The sequence below is a fragment of the Lonchura striata genome, chromosome 6 (genome assembly GCF_046129695.1).
Source record: "Lonchura striata isolate bLonStr1 chromosome 6, bLonStr1.mat, whole genome shotgun sequence".
In the NCBI taxonomy this organism is placed as follows: Eukaryota; Metazoa; Chordata; class Aves; order Passeriformes; family Estrildidae; genus Lonchura; species Lonchura striata.
Window position 1 is genome coordinate 46,550,584 of NC_134608.1, and position 22,151 is coordinate 46,572,734.

At 50.4% G+C, this 22,151-nt stretch overlaps 1 protein-coding gene across 2 annotated transcripts in view; it reads left to right on the plus strand.

The window, feature by feature from the left end:
- The window catches only part of LSP1 (lymphocyte specific protein 1), a 47,987-nt gene that overhangs the window by 9,904 nt on the left and 15,932 nt on the right, over positions 1–22,151 (plus strand). Inside the window, exons 1-5 of one of the 2 annotated variants that reach the window (XM_021526726.3) lie at positions 1,614–2,025; positions 14,564–14,716; positions 16,812–16,901; positions 20,102–20,285; positions 21,252–21,383. In XM_021526726.3, the coding sequence (XP_021382401.2) occupies positions 1,967–2,025; positions 14,564–14,716; positions 16,812–16,901; positions 20,102–20,285; positions 21,252–21,383 (618 nt within the window). In that variant the 5' untranslated portion in view covers positions 1,614–1,966. Of the gene's footprint in view, positions 1–1,613; positions 2,026–14,563; positions 14,717–16,811; positions 16,902–20,101; positions 20,286–21,251; positions 21,384–22,151 lie in introns of those variants that run through there. The other variant, XM_021526725.3, reaches the window with a different exon arrangement.

Sequence of the window (22,151 nt, forward strand, 5' to 3'; positions counted from 1 at the left end):
GCCTCCCGTTACCTCCAGGAGGCTCCTGCCTTCTCCCGGTGACAGAGACTGCATTCCTCCTTGCCCCTCCTCAGCTCCCTGAGGATTCTCTGGCATCTCTGCCTGAGTGAAGAATGCTTGCAGTGATTTCATTCAGCCCGAGGTTGCTGCTGGCCCATGTGAGATACATCTCTGCCTGACAGGGCTCCTTCAAGTTGCCTCCTTGCCTGGCTTGGACCATGGGAGCCAGTGGCAGGTTTGGGCCCATTCTCTCCAAAAACAAAACCCTGTAGATGCACACTTCATTTCAACTCTGGCCAATTGTGGTGAAGTCAATAGGAATGCTCACATGCTTAAACCTAATTACTCCTGCAAGCACTTGCAGGGCTGGAACAAACATTTTTTTCAGCAAGAGATCTTTTGTGGTGGATCTCTTGCATCTTCTCACTGAATTTAGGAAGAAAAATATGCAGTGTGATATCATCTGAGCAGCCCACAGAGTGAGGCCAGCATCAATGTCTGCACTTTGTGGATTTTGTTGTTCATAATCACTTAGGTGATGCTTAGTAAATACCCACAGGAAAAAAAAAAAACAAGCTGTTTTGAAATGAAGAGACAGTGGAAGGGAGGGCAGGTACTTCCTTTTTTTAAACTGAGATTTCTTGGTGTATTTTATGGGCAACTTCCCCATTTCAGATTATGAGGCATCAAGAAACATTTCTGCAGAAGAAAGGACACATGTAAATGAGATGAGAGGGAATGAAAGCAGAAGGAAGGTGAGGGTCTCAGCAGAGTGGTTCCATCACAACTGCTCCCATTTTGCAGACAGCCAGAGGAATATTCCCACTAACCTTGGGGAACATGGGCAGGCCATGCCATGAGCACCATAATGTGCAAGTACAAGGCAGGGCTGGAACTTGCTAGGTACAAGTCCAGGCACCTGTTGGTTTGGCATAGTAGAGGTTTTCTTTTCACCCAAAAAGCACATGTGGACCAGGAGATGCAGTTTAGGGAGAAAGACTCTTTTGTTTTTTCCTCCCAAGACTACTCCCATGAGGAGGCAGCATGAAGAACAACCATCTGAATGTGTGGCAGATGGGCATTTTGTTTTAGCAGGTGGCAATCTTAGTCCTTCATCAAACACTCATGCACTTCTTTTATCTCCTGAAATATCAGTGTTTCATGGAGATAAGACAAATTTAGCCAATTTTTTTTGCCTCTTGGCCAGTTTGATGGCTGGGAAAACTGAGGCACGGGTGACTTGGTGAGGGGGCAATGTCTGAGAGCAGAAGCAGGGGCTGCAGCTCTGTGGCTTCCTCCAAAATCTTGCTGCTGTCTCCATCCCAGGAGAACGTTTTCCTCTGGTGTGGCATTTCCCAGTGCTAAGCCCCTTTCGTGTTAATCTGACTCTTGGCTCACCTTCCGACGTGCAGGGACTGTTTGGAGGTGAGCCCTTCACGCAAGACTTCTGCTGTGAATGGAGCAGCAGTGATTTACAGCCCACCGAGTGCAAGTTGCCAACCTGGATGCCTGCTCCCTAGTTGCTTTGTGTAATCAGAAAAACGGTGGGAAAGGTGGGAAAAAAGAGAGGGAGAGGGAAAAAAAAGAAAAAAAAAAGGGCGGGGGAGAGGAGGGGGCTAGAGAAGATGAAGGAGGGAGAGGAGAGTTAAAGGCAGGAGAGATTCCCCCTGGCAGGGGAGAGGGGAGCGCCGGGCTTTGTGCTGGGGGGCCCGGCGGCGGCTGCGCCCCCAGAGATTCTCCCGTGACACTTCCACGAGGCAGAGGGGGAGGAGGAGGAGGAGGTGGAGGTGGAGGAGACGAGCCGGGGGTGTGGAGCAGGGGGGGGGCTAGCAGAAACAAAAGGAAACCAGCTGCAGAACTTCCTGAAGGCGGAGAGGGGGCCGCGGGAGCGCGCAGTGCCGGGCGGCTGCCTGCGGCGCTGGGGAGGGGGCGGCAGCGGGACCCTGCCCGCCGCGGCTCGGCCACCATGACCAGCGCGATCCTGAGGAGGAACTCCAGCAAGCAGGGCCTGCAGAACCTCATCAGGTGAGCGCCCACCTGCCCGCGGGCTCCGCTCCCGGCTCCCGCTGGATGTGCCCGCGCCCCGGGGCGCGGCGGGGCGCGCCGCGGGGGAGAGGGAGCGCGTTTCGCACCGACCATCTTCGTGTCCCTTTAAATCGGCGGAATTTCGTCCTTACCCCCATGCATTGGAAGGAAGGATAATAGATAAACCTCCCTCTCCTCCCCTAAAGCTGGATGAGAAAAGCAGATTTGAACTTACTGATGGCTTTTCCAGGAGCTCCCAACTGAAATAACTGAGCACAACTGTACTGTGACACTCACCTGAGCCGCTGCTTTTCCCTCTCCCTGCAAGGGATGTCTCAGTACGTGGCTTTTTGTGTCTCCTGAGTGCTGAACGCTTCTGCCTAGAAAAAGGGTTTTTCTTTTTTTCTCCGCAGGGACTGTACGTTGTGCACGCTGTGATGCGCGTTTTTAATTCAGAGATCAGTAAAGGGCTGGATCCTCCCAGGGCTGCAAGCTGACACTGCTCTTTTTTCGATTTAATTGATCACAATAGTGCTTTGAAGCTTTCTCTCCGAGTATAATTGCCAGGGCAGGGAGGTGGATGGCTCAGTTGGGCTTATTCCCGTTTGTCAGCCGGCGCTGAGCCCGGGAGGACGGCTACATTGTCTGCTGGCTTTGAGATTCCCTGCCATGCGGTCACCGTGCTCTTCCCTGGGGGCTGGAATTGCTGCTTCCCTCCATGGGTCTCTGTGATCCATCTCTGGATGATGGTGGTGTGCCATGCTGATGGCCCTGACCGGGCTGAAGAGAGGCACTTCTCACCTTTTCATATTTAGTTGAGCAGATGCATGGGTTAGAGATGGAATTAGGCAGTGCTGGACTCACATTCTGCCTCCTGGGTGCCTTTGGCTCCCTTGTGCTCACTGTGACTGCTGGTTTCCAGCTGAGATGTGGAGGATGGCCTGATGGGGTTTATTTCACCAGGTATTTTCCAGTCAGTTTGGGATGTCTTTCATTCCTAATGCAGCCTCTAAACCTCATCTCTCAATAAGTTTCTTGCCTTGGAAGATAAATGGGTGCCTACAGCCCATCCAGTCCTTGCCACTTTCTGCCCTTCTGGACCCAGGGAAGTTGGCAGAAAGCTCCCATTGGTTGCACAGGCCCCTGGGGTGGAAAATGGGCAGGAGAAGCTGACTCCTCTCGGTGCATCTTTTGTTTGGCCTGTTGGACCCATTCCCTGGTCTCGGCCCAGGGGGACTGGGATCTGAGTTACACGTCCCTGTTTCAGAGCAGGGCTTTGCCGGCAGCTTGTGACGGGTAGGGAAACCTCTGTGGCTGTGCAGAAGTCAAAGAGGAGCTCAGATTTGGGACCAGCTGGTACTGAAGAGGGCCAGGCAAATGAACTGGGGTGGGAATTGCCTGCTTGCAGCTGGGTAGCAATTTATTTTGCAGGGTGACAGATTGCGGGGAGCAAGGGAAAGCACATGTGCTTCATGCAGAGAAAAGAGGTGTCCAAAGAACTGTCTTCAGCACAGCCTAAACCAGGGTGTTTTCCTGTCCTGAGTGACATCTCCAAGTTCCTTCTGCTTTGGATAAGGGACTTTTGGTGTCCCAGAGACTCAAAGGGACTTTTTTACAAGGTGACAAGTTTCCTGAGTGGGGTTATTACACCTAACCTGATTGTGGTTTAGCTTTGTGGCTGTGTTTTCCAGTCCTGCTTTACAGATGAGGAGTGGAGCAGGGTGTGAGGGATTTCCATGGTTTGCTCACAAAAAGCCTCACTTATGCTCACTGGATTCAACAGTGGAACAGGCAGGATCTGCTCCATACGCTCCTCCATAGCCTATTTTGCAGCTGTATTGTTCTCCTGGAGTTCCTGAGATCAGCTGTGGGGCTGGCTCTGCAAGTCCTGCCACCTTGGCTGCAGGAAGGAGCTTCCTTAGTGAATGGCCCGAGGCTCCTGGCTTGAAGATAAGTTGCTGTCAAGATTGCTGTGCTCTGCTTTTTGCTGTCCCAAGGTGACTGCCACAGAGTGGTTACACTGTGCAGGGCCTGGGCTATTCTGGTGTGTCTGAGTGCTTTGGGGAGCTGGAGCAGGCAGTGGAAACAGCTGCTCAGAGCCATATTCATGAGCACTGGGGATATCAGTGTGGTGTCAGGATTTACCTGGCTGCTCCTGCTGCAGGGCGACAGCGGGGATAACCAGGGAATTACCTTCTCTGAGCATTGCTCAGCTACAGGAGCTGCTTGCCAGCTGTCCAACAGCTGGGTTAAGGGTTCCTGAGCTGAAATTGGTGTAAGGCTTGTGGATTTTGGGTTGAAGAGCTGAGTCTCAATGCTTTAAGCATCCTGCCTTGTGCTTGATACAAAACCCCAGCATTTTAGACAAAGGGGCCCATGGGTGAAGCATCACCTGAATATCAGTCCCAGGAGTCAGATTTGCATGAAATGGCTTTTCCACTGACTGTTGTCAGGCTTATTGCACGCAGTGCTCTGGAGTGGTTTGGTGTGCTTGGGATCACTAGGACACGTTGGAGACACCTGGAGGCTGAAGCACTGAGCCAGCACTCACAGAAACATCTTTCACCTCTGCCCAGCCAGGAGGTGGGCTGGAAAAATTAGCCCTCCTTCTTCCTCAGTGGCTTTGCAGAAGGTGCAGGCAGGGACCTTCCATTGACATGTGAAAAGCTGGAGGCTGAAAAGAGCCCAGGGTTAGGCCTTGCAACTGCAGAGCACGAGGGGCTGAGTAATTGCCTGGGAAAGGTATGAGAAGAATGGGCAATTGCCGGGCTATCTACCTTCCCTGCTTTGGCCCGTGTGCCCAGGCACTCCCCTTGTCCAGCATAGTTTCTCTATCAGGATATCACCAGGGAAATATTTTTCCCTTTGTAGCAAGCTTACAGCGATGATCCCCCACAGGCCCACAAGGCTTTGTATTTTTCTAAAGTCCTCTCCAAACATGAGCCACTTTATCTTGTTATCACGATCTCTTTCTCCTTATCCTTCTAATGAATTCCTATAAATAAGATAGGGATCCAGCACCTGTCATGTCGATTCATTCAGTTCATTATCTGCTCCTCCTGGAATTTTACTCTCCCTCTATTTATCGAGCCTGAAGTGTTTCACAAAAGAATATGGCTGTTTAATTGACCTACAAATCAGCCTCTCTGTAAAGCAGCTGTGCTGCTCCTTGGAACTGGATTGTTGGGCCTGGTGGCTGACACTGCTCACACTGGGTGCTGTGGTGGCTTGCTGCAGTGGTGTCCCCACGCTGGGCTCTGGTGCCTGGCTGGGACGTGGTGCCCTGGGATGTTGTGTGTGGGCATATGGATGTGAGTGGAAGCACTGCTGCTCTTGTCTTTTTAATCTGGCATGTAGCTGAATCTGGAGTGCCACTAAGAAGTGAGCTGTGTTCTGTTCCTGGGGAGAAAGGACAGTGTTCTTACATGCTACAACACCCCTTTGCTTCCCAGCACAACGAGGACCTGGTCCAGAAGAGGGGCTTCAGAGCATGGCTGCTGCACGAGCAACAGATAAACCAGTGTCTCTAATTGTACGTCTCTGCAGTGCCATGGAGTTTGAAATACAAATAATCCTGTGGGAAAAGGGGGCTGAATCTTGAGGATGAAAAAGCTCAGGGGATGAAAACAAGTCAGAAAATTTGACCATGGGATAGAGCTAATTATTTACTCTGTAGGATGGGATTTTTGCTTTGTTATCGTCTGTGGAGCCATTAACATGGGAAGCCAGAATACGAGATCTGAAATGAATCTTGCACAGTGCTGTGTTTTGGCCTGCTATATGTGATGAGGTGCTTGCCACCTACAGCACTCTATCCTGGCACCCATGAGGCACCTGCAGGGCCCCTACAATGCGTTACTGCATTTTCAAGCAATGCTCTTGGTGATGCTTGGATTTTCTCAGCACCAGGGGTAGCTTTAAAATTCCCCGAACTGCGTGTTGTGGGTGTAATATTCAGTTTGATCAGGATATGGGGGCTCTGCCCAGCTCTGTGGGATGCCTTCCTTTCTGCCTGCATTTGATGTTTCCTGAAGCTTGCCAGGATGTGTCTCAGCAGGGAAGATGCTACTCCAGTATTTTTGTCTTGACCTCCTGAGTGCTGAGCTGGGAACAAGGAGCTTGAAGCACTTGGGAGGGCTGGATGGTGCTTTGAAGGGGAAGAACATTTTTTGTGGGGTGGGGGAGTGTGTGGTTGATGCCAGAACATGGTTTGGGCACAGTTTGTTGCCTGGGAGATAACTGCTGCCTCCAGGGGCTATTGCAGCACCACTTTGCTTCAACTCCCTGGCTCCTAGATAGGTGTAGGGAGAAAGGAATTCTTGCTGTGAAGAAGCTGGGCAGCTCTTTAGGGAATGATGGGGAAACTGAAATGTGTAGGAATGTGCCAGTAGCAGAGCTGTTGTGTGGGAAGAAGAGGGAGGGATACCTGCATGGGGACACGGGGGACACCGGGCCTTCATCAGTGGGATTCATGCTTTGCAATGCTACCTCAATGTGTCATAAGGAGCCAATGGTGCTTCCCTTCTTGGATCTTCCCTATTTTGCTGCTTTTATTAGTGGATTTTTTTTTTTTTTCTTATCCCTCTGTGGCCCATAGCTGTGGTCAGGGCAGAACAGATGGGCACCTTTGTGGACCCCACAAACAGAGGGTGGATGCAAAGGGAGACATGAGCAGAGGCTGCTGGCAGGGAGGAGCATCCAGGAGAGCCCTTTGGGCCTGGCTGATGGCATGCCTGGGGGATTTCCACATCCCAGAGTGCCTTCTGTGGTGCCAGCTGCTTGCAGAGTGATGCCACCATATTCTGCAACCCAGGAGGAAGCTGGGGATTTGCAGCCCAGCTGAGCTGTGGGGCAAGCTGAGGGTAAGGGCTAAGCCAGTGTGTGGTGGGTAAGTTCCTCTCTGGGTGTCTTGTGGGTTGCCCACCCTCAGCTTTCACCCAAAGATAACAGCTCATCCTTTCTCTCCAGTTCAAACAGCTCATCTGTCCCCTCTGAGTACTCTGTGGATCCACTCCCAGATTTTTTCCAGCCCTGGGGTTTGTTTTGTCAAAATTCCACCTACCACTGACCTTTCCCAGAAACCAGTGCATGGGTTTTGTTTGCCTTTAGCCTGGCCTGACCCAGATTTTTACCTGTTCTGAAGCAATTGGATGTTCAGGGCCTGAACTTTGAGCCCATGGAAATTTTGGGAAGCTGTGTGAGCCTTTGAGCCCATCAGGGCTGCAACCACAGGTTATTGACATCCTCTGATGGTGTGGAGAAGGACCACCATGTGTATCTGAGTGTGGTTCATATAGAAGGGCACTGGTTGGAGAAGGTCAGGCCTGAGACCTTGCAGCTGGGATAGCATTTGATTTTCAGACAGATTCCAGTTTTGTTTTTTTTTTTTTTTTTTTGATTTCTCTTTCTCCCTGCATTTCCAACTCTTTCCATGGAGCATCAAATAGCATCAGCACCATCTCTATGGTGCGCAAAGGGCAGCTGTGGCTGCCGAGTGCCCCAGCAAGAAGCTGGGGTGCCGTGCCCTCAAGCGCAGGCTTTTGGGAGCGGTATTTTGGGGCAGACTCTTTTTTCCCACGAAGAGGCTCTGCCCTGGCGCGGCAGGGAGCGAGGGCTCGCTGCTGACTGCTCCTGCTGCCGCCCCGCTCCCAGCCGCGGCCGCGCCGGGAGAGCCGCCCGTGTCCCGGGAGCGGAGCAGCGTTCTCACGGCTCCTGCCAGCCTCAGCCACGGCTCCCTCCTGCTGCTGGGGGACCGCCTCGGCCCCAGGGCTGCAAAGCGAGGGCCAGGCCAGCTGTGCTGTAAAAACCACCGCGCTGATACACATCTCGCTCTTAATCCCGCCTTGAAGCGGGGATAAGGCAACTGCTCACCTTCCGAGGCTCGGACTTGTTTTCCAGCAGGGGTGCATCAAGGATGCTGGCTGACTGTAGCCAAGGCAGGGAGGCTGTGGAGTCTTGCTTCCCTCTTAAGGAGGAGAAAAATAAAATAAAGGCTGGATAAGACAGTCTGCATCTCTTTGGCAAGTCTGTTTTCTCCTCTGACATGATTCTCCCTTGCAAAAACAGAGCCCAGACTTCCTGCCCTGTAGAAAAACTCTCCAATTCCTTGAACCTTAGGGCTGAGATGGAGAGACCGTGAGAAAGGGCCATGGTTCGAGGTCGTACCCAGCACTGATTTCTCACACCTACTGAATGCAGTGCTGGGAGGGCTCAGGCTCCAGCCTTTTCCTCCTCCCTGCCAAATTCCTGGCCGGTGATGTTGATGCATTACTGTACCAGCCTATCTGTGCTAAGGACCCACGGTCCTGAGGGTGCAATTCATCATCTCGGAGGCGATTCGTTTGGATCCTGCCTGCCGTGATTAAAATCAATAATAATAAAAAGAAACAGTTGTTCCCACTGGTTGCCTCATGCCTCTGTGAGTGGCTGTGCATCACCTATGGCATCTGGAAGTGTGGAGCATTCCATGCACCTTGTTGAAGCCACAGTCCTGCGAGTGGCAGGAGGGGACAGATGAAGCTCATGATGAAGGACCAGCCCTGCTTTCATCTCTGGGGTCTGCTCCTGCCATTTGCCACCAGCTTTCTCAAGTGTGTCTTGTTTTGCCTGTGGAAGCAGTAAATTACCATCCTGGGGCTTTCCCTGCTTGTCATGCCACAGTGACAGGTCAATCTTTACAGGGGATTGAACGAAGGCTAAACTAGGCAGAGTTTTATACGTGGCCCATGTGATGTGTGGCTGTACATCTGCACATCCTTCTCAGGGCAAAAAAGGGATGTGCTGGTATGGAGGAAATCCAGGATCTGTTTAAAAAAAGAAGAGTTGCTTTTATTTTTAAAAGGGAGCTAGTTCTCTCGGCGATGCTAAATGTGGTTTTCCTTCTATTCTGTTTGATGAAAGTTTAGGATGTATCATATTCTGTTCAGCTGCCTTGGGTGTGTCCTTATCCCCCCCGTACGTGCTGTGCCTTTCCACAGCCCCAGTTCTAGCAGGAGGTGGAGATGGGCTCTGTGGCCACTCCTGGGTATGAAGCAGCTCCATCCTGCTGTTCACATCCTGAAGGTGACCCGTGATTTATAGGAGAAATGGGGAGACTGCACAGCTACGTGCGGGGTGGGGAATCTTGGTATGAGAAAAAGGCTGAGGGTGAAGCACATAGATGCGTTTTTTCCTCTCCCCCTGCCCCCCTTCTTGTTCAAACTCTGTAGTGTGGACTCTGAACGGAGCAATGCAGCTGAGGAATTACATGAATGTATGGGAGGGAGAGGCTTTTGGAGTATCTCCGGCTGCCTTTGACTGACACGCTGCTGTTTCAGAGCTAGAATAACTCTCCTGAGGCAAGGCTGAAATAAACTTCAGGATGTGACATAATAATTCTTGATTTTATTTCTTTTCTCAGTCTCCCTGTATTGTTCTGCTATCTTCACCCCATTCCTTATGCAGTGGGATGATGACCCAGCTGTAATCTTTGCTGTCCAGCCACGTTACTCCTAAGGCATGGAAACCCATGACTCCTGTGGTGGCCTGACACCAGTGGTCCTGAATGACATGAGTGGAAGCATTATCTGTGTATTTCAGCATACTTGACTCAGTCACACAGAGCCATTATATGCCACTAATAAGTGATTAATTTATTGGCAGAAGGTCAAGTGGGTGAGGGAGTTGTAGCCTTCAGAGGACGTCCTCTTCCCTATCGTGTGACAGGGTGAGCTGCACTTCTCCTGCCAGCAGTTAGGGCCCTTCATAAATGTGTGATAAATGTAATAAAAAATAAAGCCTGGCAGCTCTGCTCGGCATCAGATGAACTTGTTGATGGTCCTAGGCCATATTCTGCACTGGTGTTGTATCTGGCACTGGGACAGGGCAATGCAGGCTGCAGTGGATTGCATAGAAGGGGAAGGTCCCTTGCACTGGTTTCTGGCATCTCCCTTTCCCCAGACCTCAACAGGATGGAGATGGGATGGCTGCTCTTCCCAATTCTTCTCTAATTCATGCAGCCCCCTGGCTCCCAGGAGATATTTCCAGCTGTGGTGGACCCTGTATTTTTCACAGGTGAAGGGGTAATGTATCTTCTGGAGTTGCACCTGGCTCTTCCTAAATCCTGTTCCCAAAACCTCTTCCCTCTTGTGCCAGGCTTTGTGGAGACAACCTACCCAACAGAGGTGGCAACCAAAGCCAACACACTCCTGGCCTGCTCCCCCGGTGAGCTCAGGAGACAGGAATGTCCAGTGTGTTGGTAGAGGGTTCCTGAGTTTTCTGGTCTGCAAAAGCCCAGAGCCTCTGGGAGGCATTTGATTTTCCTTTCTGGAATTAGCTTTAGTGCTGAAGGTTGGGTTTGGGCCAGCAAAGCTTCCTTTGAGCCGTCAACCATGCAAAAGACTCCTTGAGTCTGCAGAGTTTCCCTTAAACACAGCTCATCTGCTGCCAGAAATTTCCCTTGCCTGAATATTAAAATCTCCTCAAGAGCCGGTGAGGAATTGCCCAAAGGAAACGTGACCTTCCCAGCCATGCTGGCTCGTCTGGAGCGGGTGTTTGTGGCCATGTGGCAGAGTGTGGGTGCCTGTACTGCTGTGCTGCAGGAAGAGGTGTTCTGTAGTGCAAACAGAAATAAAGCCTCTTCCTTGGCTGGGGGTCCAGAGGGAGGTGAGGTCAAGAGCTGGATCTGAAACAGGCAGCTGGCCTGTCAGAGCAGAAATCGAAGCATCCCCAGTGTTTGGCAGGCGGTGTCTCCGTGGGCACGGCTGAACCAAGGTGCTCTCAGCTCATCCTTACACCTGCAGGATGTCCTCAGGAAGGGAGAAGCCCATTCCACAAAGCGTGTTTGGCTCAACCAAGACATCCAAAAGCTGTTGGCAGAGATGTAGGGACTGTGTAGGAGAAATGACCCGGCCCTGTGATGAGCTTTTGCTGGAGCAAATCTTGCCACACCTCTGGGCTACTTGGGCCACTGAGGTCTCTCTGCCTTTTCTCCTCCCTTCTCCAGTCACACTAAAGTCTGTTTAACGGGGTGAATTTCCTTTCACATTGCATGAAAATCCCTCTGTGGAGGGATTTTATAAAGGCAGGTGGCTGGATTCAGGAGTGTAGCATGCTGTAGCTCATCTTGCAGCTCCTCAAGCTTCAAGTCTTGCTTTCCATTTCCCCATCCTGTGATGGGTGAAATGAAGTTGAGAACTCTTGGTCCCACTGGCAGCTGTGAGTCTGCTTTATCCCCAAATTTCCGCAGCCTGGGACGAATCTGGGGCAGGGCTGGCTGGAAAAGATACATGGGATCAGCCTGATCCTGAAGCACTGGGTAATTATTTCTAGGATTGGGAAAGACGGTTGTGAAATACCACTGTGAGCTGAGCACGTTGAGTTACTGAATGCGGTTGTGAACAATTAGAGCAAATGGGAGACCATGGCCCCGTTTTAGTAAATGGAACCATTTGGAAATTAAATCTTTCCACCTTTTTGCTTCAAAAGGCAATTTAACAGCTGACCCCCTGCTCACACTTGTGCTTGTCCAAACTGAAATGGCACATTTTGTCTGGGGTCCAATAAACCCTGTAGCTGACCCAAACACAAGGACTTTGGCAATGCTTAGTTTCTCATTTGCTTGTGTTTTTTTTGCTTAATTTTGTTTTGTTTGTTTTTCACTAAAGATAAATATTTGTGCTGCTAGGTCAGTCCAAAAGTAATCATCCTTTTTCCTCTGCTTGTCAGTGTGATTACTGAACCCCAACGCATCACTTATTAAACCTCACTCCCCTACCAGCCTGTTTGAGCATGACAGAGAGCTCAGAATCTGAAAATAAATTCAGTTCAGGTGTTTGCTGGAGTGTGCTGGTATCTTTGAATCTGTGGGGGCTTCATCTGCAGCCCTTTCTGCTGAGCAGAGCCATGGTGCTCCCAGCATCGCAGCCCCCCAGGATGTGCAGAGTGTCTGAGGCACATCCCAGCACAGGCAACCTGGAAGCTGGGATTGCTCTGTGGCAAAGCTGGATTGCTCTGAGGCAAGGGGAGCTGGGAAAGTTATTTCTCTGCTTTTGCAGAAAAATCCTTCTCCCCAGAACGGTCGCCCCCGGCTCTGTCCTCAGCCTGTTCGAAGGATGCAGGGACAGAATAGCGAGCCGGTGAGGTCATGGGGAGAGAGTTAGTCACATCCAACTGGGAAAGGGAGAGGGCTGCCAACCAGTGTTGCTCTCACAGTGTGGAAAGCTCATGTGGTTCAGAAGGGACCCCCCCACCCCCCGCCCTCCAGAGCACCCTGGCCAAGCTGGGGGTGTTGATGGAGCACCACCTCTGCAGCAGCTTCCCAAGGAACTGGAGGAAGGAGTGAAAGATTTTAATAAAAATCTAACTTTCTCTGCCATAAACATGGACTTTGCTTTCCATAACTGGGGCGATATGGGCGAGAGGGGGTTAAGAGCCTTTCCAAATTGGAGACTATCTGGAGCTGTCGCACAAGGGAGGGAGATCATGGCAGAGTTTAATGAATGACTTCATTTATATATTAAAAAAAAAAAAAAAACAACAACATGGTGGCTTTCTGCCAGGTCCACAGACAAGGGTTTCTATGGGAACCTGAGGAAAAATAATAAATAGGAGTGTGGGATGAGTAGGGAAGGGAGGAGGGGAGCTCAGGCTCGGGTCTGGGTCTGCTTTGTTCCTCATGGAGACCCAGTTGGCAAGGGGCGATGAAGGGGTAAAAAGGGAAAGAGCTGAATTTGGTGCTTGCAGAAGGACCCCACCCAAAATAAGGCAGGCAGTAACTGCTCAGCAGTGGAGCGTTCTCTTGGGCTAGTCCTGGGGTCTGCTTTGTTCCCTGCTGCCCTGTGGGTACAGCAGGCATGGGCAGCCTTTCTTCATGGGCTCACAACCTGGCTTTGCTGCCTTGGGGCAGCTGGGATTTTGGGAGGGCAGTTATGTGGAGTCATCCCCAGCTTCCTGACAGGGTGGTGGTGATGGCACCACTGTGCAAAGGGATGCTACTGGGGCTGAGCTCAACAGTCCTGCTCACACTGCAGAGTAAAACAGGCTGTGAGTGAGTCTTCCCTGGAAAGGGTAACAAGGTTCACAGTGTAATTCGAAAGGCTATGTTTTTCATCAATTAATCCCAATGGGCTTTTTTCCTCCCTCATTGCTGGGATAGGGAGGTATCTGCCCTGAACTTCAGAAGAAAACAGCTCTTTGGTGAGACCCATGGTGAAGTGAGGCTCTCTCACATGCTTCATAGTCCAGACTGAGGGCAAAGCTGGGCAGGCTGGCAGACTGACACTCCTGGGGCCAGCTGAAACCTGCCCCTCATTCACTCAAACCGTGCTGAAACACGTCTCAACTAAGGCATTTCTGTTTGTTTTTTTCCCCCATTTCCCTTTCCACTGGCTATTTCTTCCAATCTGAATAATGTTGCACTGTATCTCCCATTGTGCAGGTTCATCCTAAGAGGACTGTGGTCCTCAAGGTGTGCCTCAGGTGGGGAAGTGCAGATTGGTCTGGGTCCTGCTGCTGGTGGGAGATGGACTTCCCAGCTCCCATGTGTGTGCCTTCCTGAAAGACATTTCTGTAAACAGGCTTGAAAATGCCAGGGGAAACAGATTTTGTGTCTGCTTTGGACCTGGCTGAGCCAGGGGTGAGTGGGGTGAGGAGGCATCTGCACCAGCATCAGCCCTACGTACCACAGTCAGACCTGCCCAGCTCCAGCTGCCATCACAGGCCCTTTGGGTGACTGGAGGCCACCCCATGGCACATCCCTTTCTGCCTGAATCTCAGCTGCTGCTGCCAGTGGAGCAGGAGCCGATCCTACGTGGGGAGCCACTGGACTGGCATTATCACCAGAGAAGGAATGTGGCACCTGCCTTATCACTTCCTTGGGGATGCAAGAGGCTGTTCAGCTCACAGAGGCATTATTGTCCAGCAGCTGAGATGTCTGGGAGAAGCCAGGGCAGGTTTTTCTTCTCCGCAGGGTTGATAGGAAGCCAGGCAGGACCTAGGTGCTGCCATTGGCCGCTGTTTCCTTGGCTCCTGGTCAGGCAGGAGCAGCTCAGCTGCCTAAGGAAACTCATCCCCAGGGTATATATCTTGCCCTCTGTGGGCCAAAGCTTGAGATGAGGGTGTTGGATATCTTGCAGCACTGCAATACCCTTTACAAACCCTTCAGGCACCTTGCAGCATTGCAGGACCATTTACAAACCCTTCCAAAGCGGGGGTGCAAAGCTGTTTTTGCAGGGAACGGTGCTGTCCAGTGGGCTTCAGCCTACAGGCAGGTGGGAAGAGGGTATGTACCACATCTTCCTTCTAGAGACTTGCAGGCTCTCCTGCACCCCTCTCCCAGTCCCTGTGTCCCACCTTGTCCTTGCCCATCAGTCAGTCCCACTGGAAGCTGTGCTGATGGAGGTGAGGATGCCGCTTGGAGCATCACCGCTCATGGTGGGAGCACTCCTCTGCAGAAGGCTCCTGCTTGCTGGGGGGAGCACAGACACCTCAGAGCACTGTTACCGGGTTTCACAGGACTGCCTGATGGCATTAAAGATGGGTTTTCCCTCTGGCTTGGCAGGCTGACAGCACAGTGGAGCGTGGAGGATGAGGAGGAGGCGGCGAGAGAGCGGCGGCGGCGGGAGCGCGAGAAGCAGCTGCGCTCGCAGGCGGAAGAGAGCCTGAATGGCACCGGCCCCTGCTCGGAGAGCGCAGCCCTGGCACAGGAAAACCAGTAAGATACCCAGGGACAAATCCTTCAGCAACAGACGCTTTCCTTCCTGCAAACCCCTCCTGCAGCCACTGAGCGTGTGCCCCCGTTGTTTGGGGTGGTTTGGGGAAGATGGGGAAGTTCTCTGATAGGTTTGGGCTGGGGGATTTAGCACACACTAGCAAGTAGAGTTCTTTCTTCTTTGGGCAGGGAACCCCACAAGTCCTGCTTTGATAGTTGTCTTGGCTGGAGGCTGGGGGTTTTACTGCCCTGAGAGTTTACACTGGGACAGCTTGGGTCAGGCTGGGCTCTGGTAGGGAGTCCCCATTGCCTGTGATTTCAGTGCTTGGTTAAATTTCAACTTGGGAGTCATCCTACACTAAAAGTAATGGAGTTTCCTGATACGTGCACAGACAAACGTGCCCAAGGAGGTGATGCATAATCCCAGGCAGATCACAGTGCAAGCAATCACCTGTCCTGGATGGGCTTTCCATTCCTTCCTTGGCAGTGGGAAGCATGGAGCAGCACCTGAGCTGGTGCAGTTTACAGCTCCAAGGGTTAAAATTAACTTTGTATTTTAATGGGGCAAGTCCTACATGGAAATAGCTCAGGGGGCATTTATGGAGGTGCTGAGCTCTCTGCTGTCAGAAAGGAAACACCTGGAGAAGGGATAGGATGACATCCCCAGCATCCCACACCACATCCTACTGCAGCTTCCCCATTTCCATGTTTCAGCAGTCCAGATGCCGTGCAGCACTGGGGCTAGCAGAAAAACTAGTCTGCACTCTGAATTGCCAAATTCTTGTCTCAAAGTACTCAGTCTTACCACTATTTATGTGTTCAACTTGTTTCTAAATCTGTTGAACACAATGGAAAAGTAGTGGCAGGATTTGGAGTTATAGTCACAGAGAAGCAACATCTTAATTTTACTGCAAAAAAAGCAAAAGTTATTTATGAAAACCTTTTATTTTTTCATTAAAAGATTATTTTTGCCAAGATACTTCCAAAATAATTCAGGATTTTTTTTTAATAGCATTGCAAAACACCTTCACAAAGTTTTGTGGAAATACACACAGTGATATTCTGCAGACAGAGCTGCTTCAGTCTGCAAAGAGAAGGTCTGGAAAGTAATAATAGTCATTTCCAAATGCCCCCTTCATGTAGGGGCTAGGAAATAATTTGAAAAGGTATTTAAAATGGCAGATGAGATCTCTGGTCTCTGCTTTGCTGGTTGTTGCAGCCCCAGTGACCCAGCTTGCAGGCTCCAGTCCTGTTGGCATGGGCACAGCCATGCTGCTGGCCCCACAGGACCATTGGCATAGCCCAAATTTAATTGAGTGCTGAAGAGGGCAATGACAAGGACAACTCCTAAAATGAAGGGTTTTGCTCCCTGCTCCGTGATGCCAAAGCCTGCTGGGCCAGGCTCAACCACAAAGATGTTTCTTCTTCTTTGGCCATTCCCTGGTTTTGTTTACAGCTGCTGACAGCCACCTGGGCTTGCTCATGCAGCCAGGGTCAGCCCTGGCTATTAATCTTCTGAAAAGCTTCATTCTCTCCTGTGTAAATCCTGCCCCCTCCTTCCTGTGGCTCTTCCCACGCTGGGACTCGTCCTGTCCATGTCACTCCCCTTAGTTCAAACCCACCCTTGCATTTCCTTGCTCCAAAGGGACAGAATGAACCTCCTGTTCTCCCTTATCCCCACTAAAGAAAACCAGAAATAGTCAGGAGGACAGAGGGTTTGCAGGAAAGACAGGATTGTTCTTGGGAGCCAGAGGGATGCACATCAGCTGAAGTGGTGATGATGGGGCTGTGCTGGCTTTGTGCTTCTCCTTGGATTGGGTTTGCAGAGGGACACAGGGAAGCAGTTTTCTGACAGCATTCAGCCAGTCTCCTTTGCTCCCTGGGAGCTTTTCTGTTAGCCTGAGCACACATTTGTGGCCAGGGACACAGATACTGCAATGATTTTCCCATGGCTATCTTCAACAGTACAGCTCACCCAGAGAAGAATAAATGGAATAACTGAAAGGAGAAGGACTGTGTCAGTCTGTGGCTCTTTCAGGCCAGCTTTAGGCCTTTTTGCTTACCCTTCATGCTAATTTTCCTTCTTGCTGTGTTTCAGCTATGACTTCAAGCCATCTGGGACTTCGGAGCTGGAGGAAGATGAGGGGTTCAGTGACTGGTCCCAGAAGCTCGAGCAGCGCAAGCAGAGGTGAGTAGGACACAGATGAGCCAAGGGGAGGGGTACCCATGTCCCCAGCAGAAGGACTGTCCCTGAGGAGTGGTGACCAAGCCCAGGGCAAGTCTAGTATGTGTAAGAAGGAGGCCAGAGTCCAGAGCATCAGCAGGACAGAACAGGCGCACACCACTGGGACAGATGCTCTCTGCCTGCCATTTGGGCTAGCAGGGAATGGCCCAGGGACAGCCCCAAGCTTTGGGGATGTTTGGATTGAGCTTTGTGCTCCAAGCAGTGGCAGCCTGCCAGGACTCCTGGGTTTGGAGGAGTGACAACAGCAGATTTAAGCCACCTGAGCTGCTGCAGGGGCTGAAACGGTCTCTAACATAATCCAGGCCAGCCTAAAAAGCTGTTCTAAGTTACTGCTGCTTCCTGGCTCATGTCAGCATAGTGGGTGTTATGGCCCCAGCCCACCTTGTGCCTGACTCCTCTCTGAGGAAGGAAAAACAGGCAGCAAAGAGCCCTGAGAGCCCTCCCATCACTCCTCCCTTACAGAACTAAACCAAACTCCTGCCTTAACCATTTCCCTTGGATACTGTCTACCTGCACATGAACTCTGTGACTCAGCTCTCTTGGCAGCTTGATTTTGTAGGGAATTTTTGACGTAGCCTCTTCTTTACAATGAAGAATTCTTTGCACAGAGAGGTGGTAGATGTCCCTTCCCTGGAAACATTCAAGGTCAGGTTGGATAGGGCTCTGAGAAACCTGATCTGATTGAAAAGGTTCCTGCTTATTTCAGAGAGATTGGACTAGATGACCTTTAAAAGTTCTTTCCAACCCAAACTATTCTGTGACTGAAAAAATGCTTAAGATTAATATTTACTGCTGAATAAATAAAAATGAGCTCAAAGTTTTGTTACTTTTCTCTAAATGTTGTGGCTAAACCATGTTGCAAGCTGTACCTTTGCAGCCCTGACCCCACAAACTCTTCTCAAGCACCTCCAAGGCACAGCACAATGTAATTATAACACCTGTGGGAGCAATTAGAAATCATCTGCTTTTTGGTTTGCTGCCTCTTTTTCCAGCCCCCCTTGCAAAGAGCTTTTCTGGAAAGAAAGACCACTGCTTTTCCCTCCTTGGCCTTCAAAAGAGAATTAGTTGGAATTAACACTATCCTCCCCAGGTCTTTCTAGTTGGGTTTTTATGTGATGCTTGTGTTTCTCCTGTAGTGGGAAGGGAGGGTGGTGTTCATGACAGGTGAAGCCCATCAGTGAGAGGTGGTACTTTAAAAGCAGGAGCAGGAGGTGGAGGCTGTTTGGCTAAGGGCTGGTTGGGAGAGGCACCTGAAGGAGTTCAGACTCTGTGGGCTTGCTGGGGGCAGGCTTTTTGTAAAGGCTGGGCTTGTCCTCACAGCAGGGGCTGTGCCCTGTAAGGTCCTTGCAGCAGCTCCTGGGACCTGCCTCATCCAAAGGGCGAGCTTGGAGCGTGCTGTGAGCACAGGTAGGTTGTGTGTCTGCCTGTGGTGCCCCGTGCTGGGACGAGCAGTGCTGTGGTCAGGCTTTCCCAACTCCTTCACTCCTGTTTAACTGAAGATGGAGCAAATCCTGGGGTTTAAGTGGTGAATGAGTGGATGGAGATAGCTGCTCTCTGCTGGATGGAGCTAAACCAGGTCCTGCATCCTGAGAGCCTTGGTGCTAAGGCATGTTTTCTCTTTGGTCCTGGTTCTTCTCTTTGAGGTGGGAGATCCATGCTATTAGCTGTGTGTAAGAAGGTGAAGCTGTGCCAGCCTAGCTGCCTCCCATACAGCATTGCTGTGGTGTGAAAGGCATCCTATGGGCTGCACTCTGTTTGCTGGCTTTAATTTTTAATATGAGCTTGTACCTGAGCTGGAGATATTGCTGGCATCCTGGTGGAGAGCTGCTAGCTTCCTGGGCCTTCAGAGCCTGTTTGCTCTTCGTGAGAGGATGATGAGAAACAAGTCAAGTGAGCCAGCATATGCATCATCTTTTTCCCCATGTGGTTAATGTGGAGGGCTGGATGGGGGCTGACCTGTGAGCTGCCTTCCCAGCAGCAGAGAGGTGGGTGGAAAGGTCTTGTTGGAACTTGTTTTTGTGTTTTGGTGCTGCCTGTTGAGGGAGGAGCAGTGAGTCAGCCTTGCCCTTTGGCAGCTGCCTGCTAGCCAGCTCTCTAGCCCTGCTCTCTCAAGCCAGGCGATTTTCTAAGAACTGGGTGGAAGGAGAAAGCTCTTTTGGCTGGGGAAAGAAAGATGGCAATAACAGCTTGGTGTGTGGCTGTGAGCTAGTCAGAGTTCTGGGGTTATGTACTCCTGTGTCCCTGTGCCCAAAGGCATGGGCTGCTCTGCTCTTGCAAAGCTGATGGCATAAACATACTCTTGGATTGCCTCTTTCAGCCTTGGAGACCTGGAGCAATTCTCTTGGACCAAACCCACTGTGGTTTTTAAACCCCTAAGCCAGGGGTGACCCCATTTGCTTTGGAGCTCCTTTGTTTTGCTGGGATATGAGATGAGTGATGTGAGTGGAGGTGTAATTCTTTCCAGTGGCAGAACTGAGGCTTGGGACCAAGTGTCAATGCAGCATTGTTTGTGACGTGCTGTGCTTTGCCCATGGAATGATTCTAGGAAAGTGGCTCTGCAGCCTTTCCCTAGAGTTCAGCTTCAGCTTGAGAAGCATGCTCATGTGCTGCTGGTTGGGCTCTCCTGCAGCAAGAGACTCTGTTAATGTGGAAGATGAGTTTAGGCAGAGAAGGGCTGTTTGGTGCCCCACTTTGAATTAATGCTGGGATCCGTGGGGGCAGCATCAGATTTGTGTTTGAACTATCTTTGCAGGGTGTGCTGGTGCACCTGGAATTTTAGCTGTAGCTAGGCAAGGAATTGAGCCAGCACTGCATCAAACCCCTGCCAGAGGTTTGAGCAGAGGGCTCTTCTCTGCTTTCCTATGGGTTTTGCCCATCATGATGCTGGTAATGTGCAGATCCCTTCAGCTCTGCCACAGCTCTTAGTTGAGCTGAGCCTTGGACACTTGCAGTGGGGGGGAGTGAGATGTGACTGCTGTTACATCTGGGTGCCTGGAACTGGCTGTGAGCCCTGGTGTGGAATACCCAGCACGCTGTAGGCTTGGGGAAGTGGTAAATTTGGATTTCTAGAGGTGTGAGGTACATCATGGTATCTGTAGGCTCATAACTGTGCTCTTATTCTTTGATCTCTCCCCCATCTCTAGGTCTCCAAGGCAGTCCTATGAAGAAGAGGACAGTGGTGTGAGAGAAGCTGAAGTCAAACTGGAGCAGATCCAGCTGGATCAGGAAAGCTCGGAGGAGAATATGGTTATCAGAGAGGACGAGAGGCTGTGCCAGGAGGAACAAGAGGCTCAAGAACGTGAGGAAGAGGAACAAGCTGAGCAAGAGGTGGGATCAGGAGGAGCTGACCCTCTTTCCAGAGAACTGATGGGAGAGCTGATGGTAGGGGCTGCTCTGCCATGTCCTGGCTCACCACTGCTGCTGGAAGCTGAGCCCATGCAGACATTAGCTATTCTTTCATGGCATAACCTGGGCTGGTGCCACTTTTGCCTGTGTGCTGTGCCTTCTTGTGATCACTGCAGGCAGCCCTGCCCTTTTGTGAGGGGGATGTGCTTGCTCCCAGAGTTTGTAGTGGCTTTGCCATGTCCCTGTCATGCTGAGAAGAAAGTGTTATTTCTCCTGTGGCTTTGTGGGCAGTGAGTAGCTTTACAGGAGAACTGAAATCTAAATTATACTGCTTGTTTTTCTCTCCCCAGCCTTTATCACACCTTTGGAGTACTTTGTCTTGATAGATCTCTTAGCCTTGCATTGCCCTCAGCTGAGTGGGTTTTTTTATTGTTCTGATAATTCCTGATTAAGGGGAGGGGGGGGGAGAGAGAGAGAGACAAAGCTGGAATTCAAGTGGTGTGCAAGTCAGGGGGCTGAGCTTCAAATATCATTTGTTATAGATGGATTTTGACTGTCTGGGGCTAGTAAGATTTTTGAATTTGAACTGTGTGTTACCCTTTATTCTAAAGGCAGCTTCTCTCTCTCCTTTTGGCCTCTAAATGAGAAATTAATGTTTTCCTATCTCAGTTGTGGTAAGCAATCTTTATAACTGATGCAAGAACCCCTTTTCATACCATTTGGGAATCCTGAACCTGCAAAATTTCTGATTTCTGCCCTCCCTTCCAAATGACATATGAGCTTCTTCCTGAATGTTTCCAAATTAGATAATGTTAATGCAAAGTTTCTGTGCTTTTGTGTTTATTTAGTGTAAAGCAGGAAGCCTGGGAGACGGGAAAAATCACTTTTGTTGCATAATAAGCAGTTTGACCAACTCACTTCCTGGCTTGTTCTTTTTTCTGCACTCAGGAAAAGAAGAGAAGACGAAATGATGGAGAGAAGGAAGGAGAAACACCAGAGAAACGCCAGAAGGCCCCAAGCCTTGGCAGCCTGGAAGAGGAGGAGCTGTGCTCTGACCACACTGCAGTGTGCTCCACAAAGGTTTGTGCTCCCGGGGTCCTGCTGGATGCGTGGCAGCTGTCACAACAGAGGACCCAGCTGATGATGGGGAAGGATTGCCCAGGGCTTGCAGCAATGGGGGGTGTGAGACCTGTTATCTGTCCTGCTACGAGTGAGGCAAACCACCTGAGCAATTTGCCTCGTCTTTCATGGCTGTCATCCTCTCCTCCTACTTGGCCTGCTTGAGCTGACAGGGGCTGTAGCAGTCACTCTAAAAGTCTAAAGTTCATTGAGAGCACCAGGGAATATTGTGATACTGAGATACCTGTGCTTTCAACTTGTGTAGTCTTTAGTAAAATTCTCAAGAACTTAATGAAATTTCCCTTCCAAAGGGGGAAAAAAACACCAATAACTGAAACAGTGGCATTTCTCTCTTAATTAGAATAAAGTGTGTGACTGAGGTTGTTTAAACAAATGAGGATTTCTGAGCTCTGAAGCATTGTGTCCTTCCCAATCACATCGGTTTACATTGATGTTCTTGTTAAACTCCCATTACTAACACCACCTGAATTGCATCTTATGACTTGCATTGCATTTACTACAAATCCTCGGTTCTGTGTGTGTGCTTTTGAATACAATAGATACAGATAAGTGTTTCTGTACTGAGTGGTTTTTTTGTCTTTGTAAGCCCCAACCTTTTTGATTGTAGCAGTGAGAGATAGTGAGGAGTCTGTGCAGCCTGTTAATCTGCTATTAGAACTACCTTTGCTTTTTTTTTTTTTTCAGTCTAGTTTTGTGCTATTTGTGGCT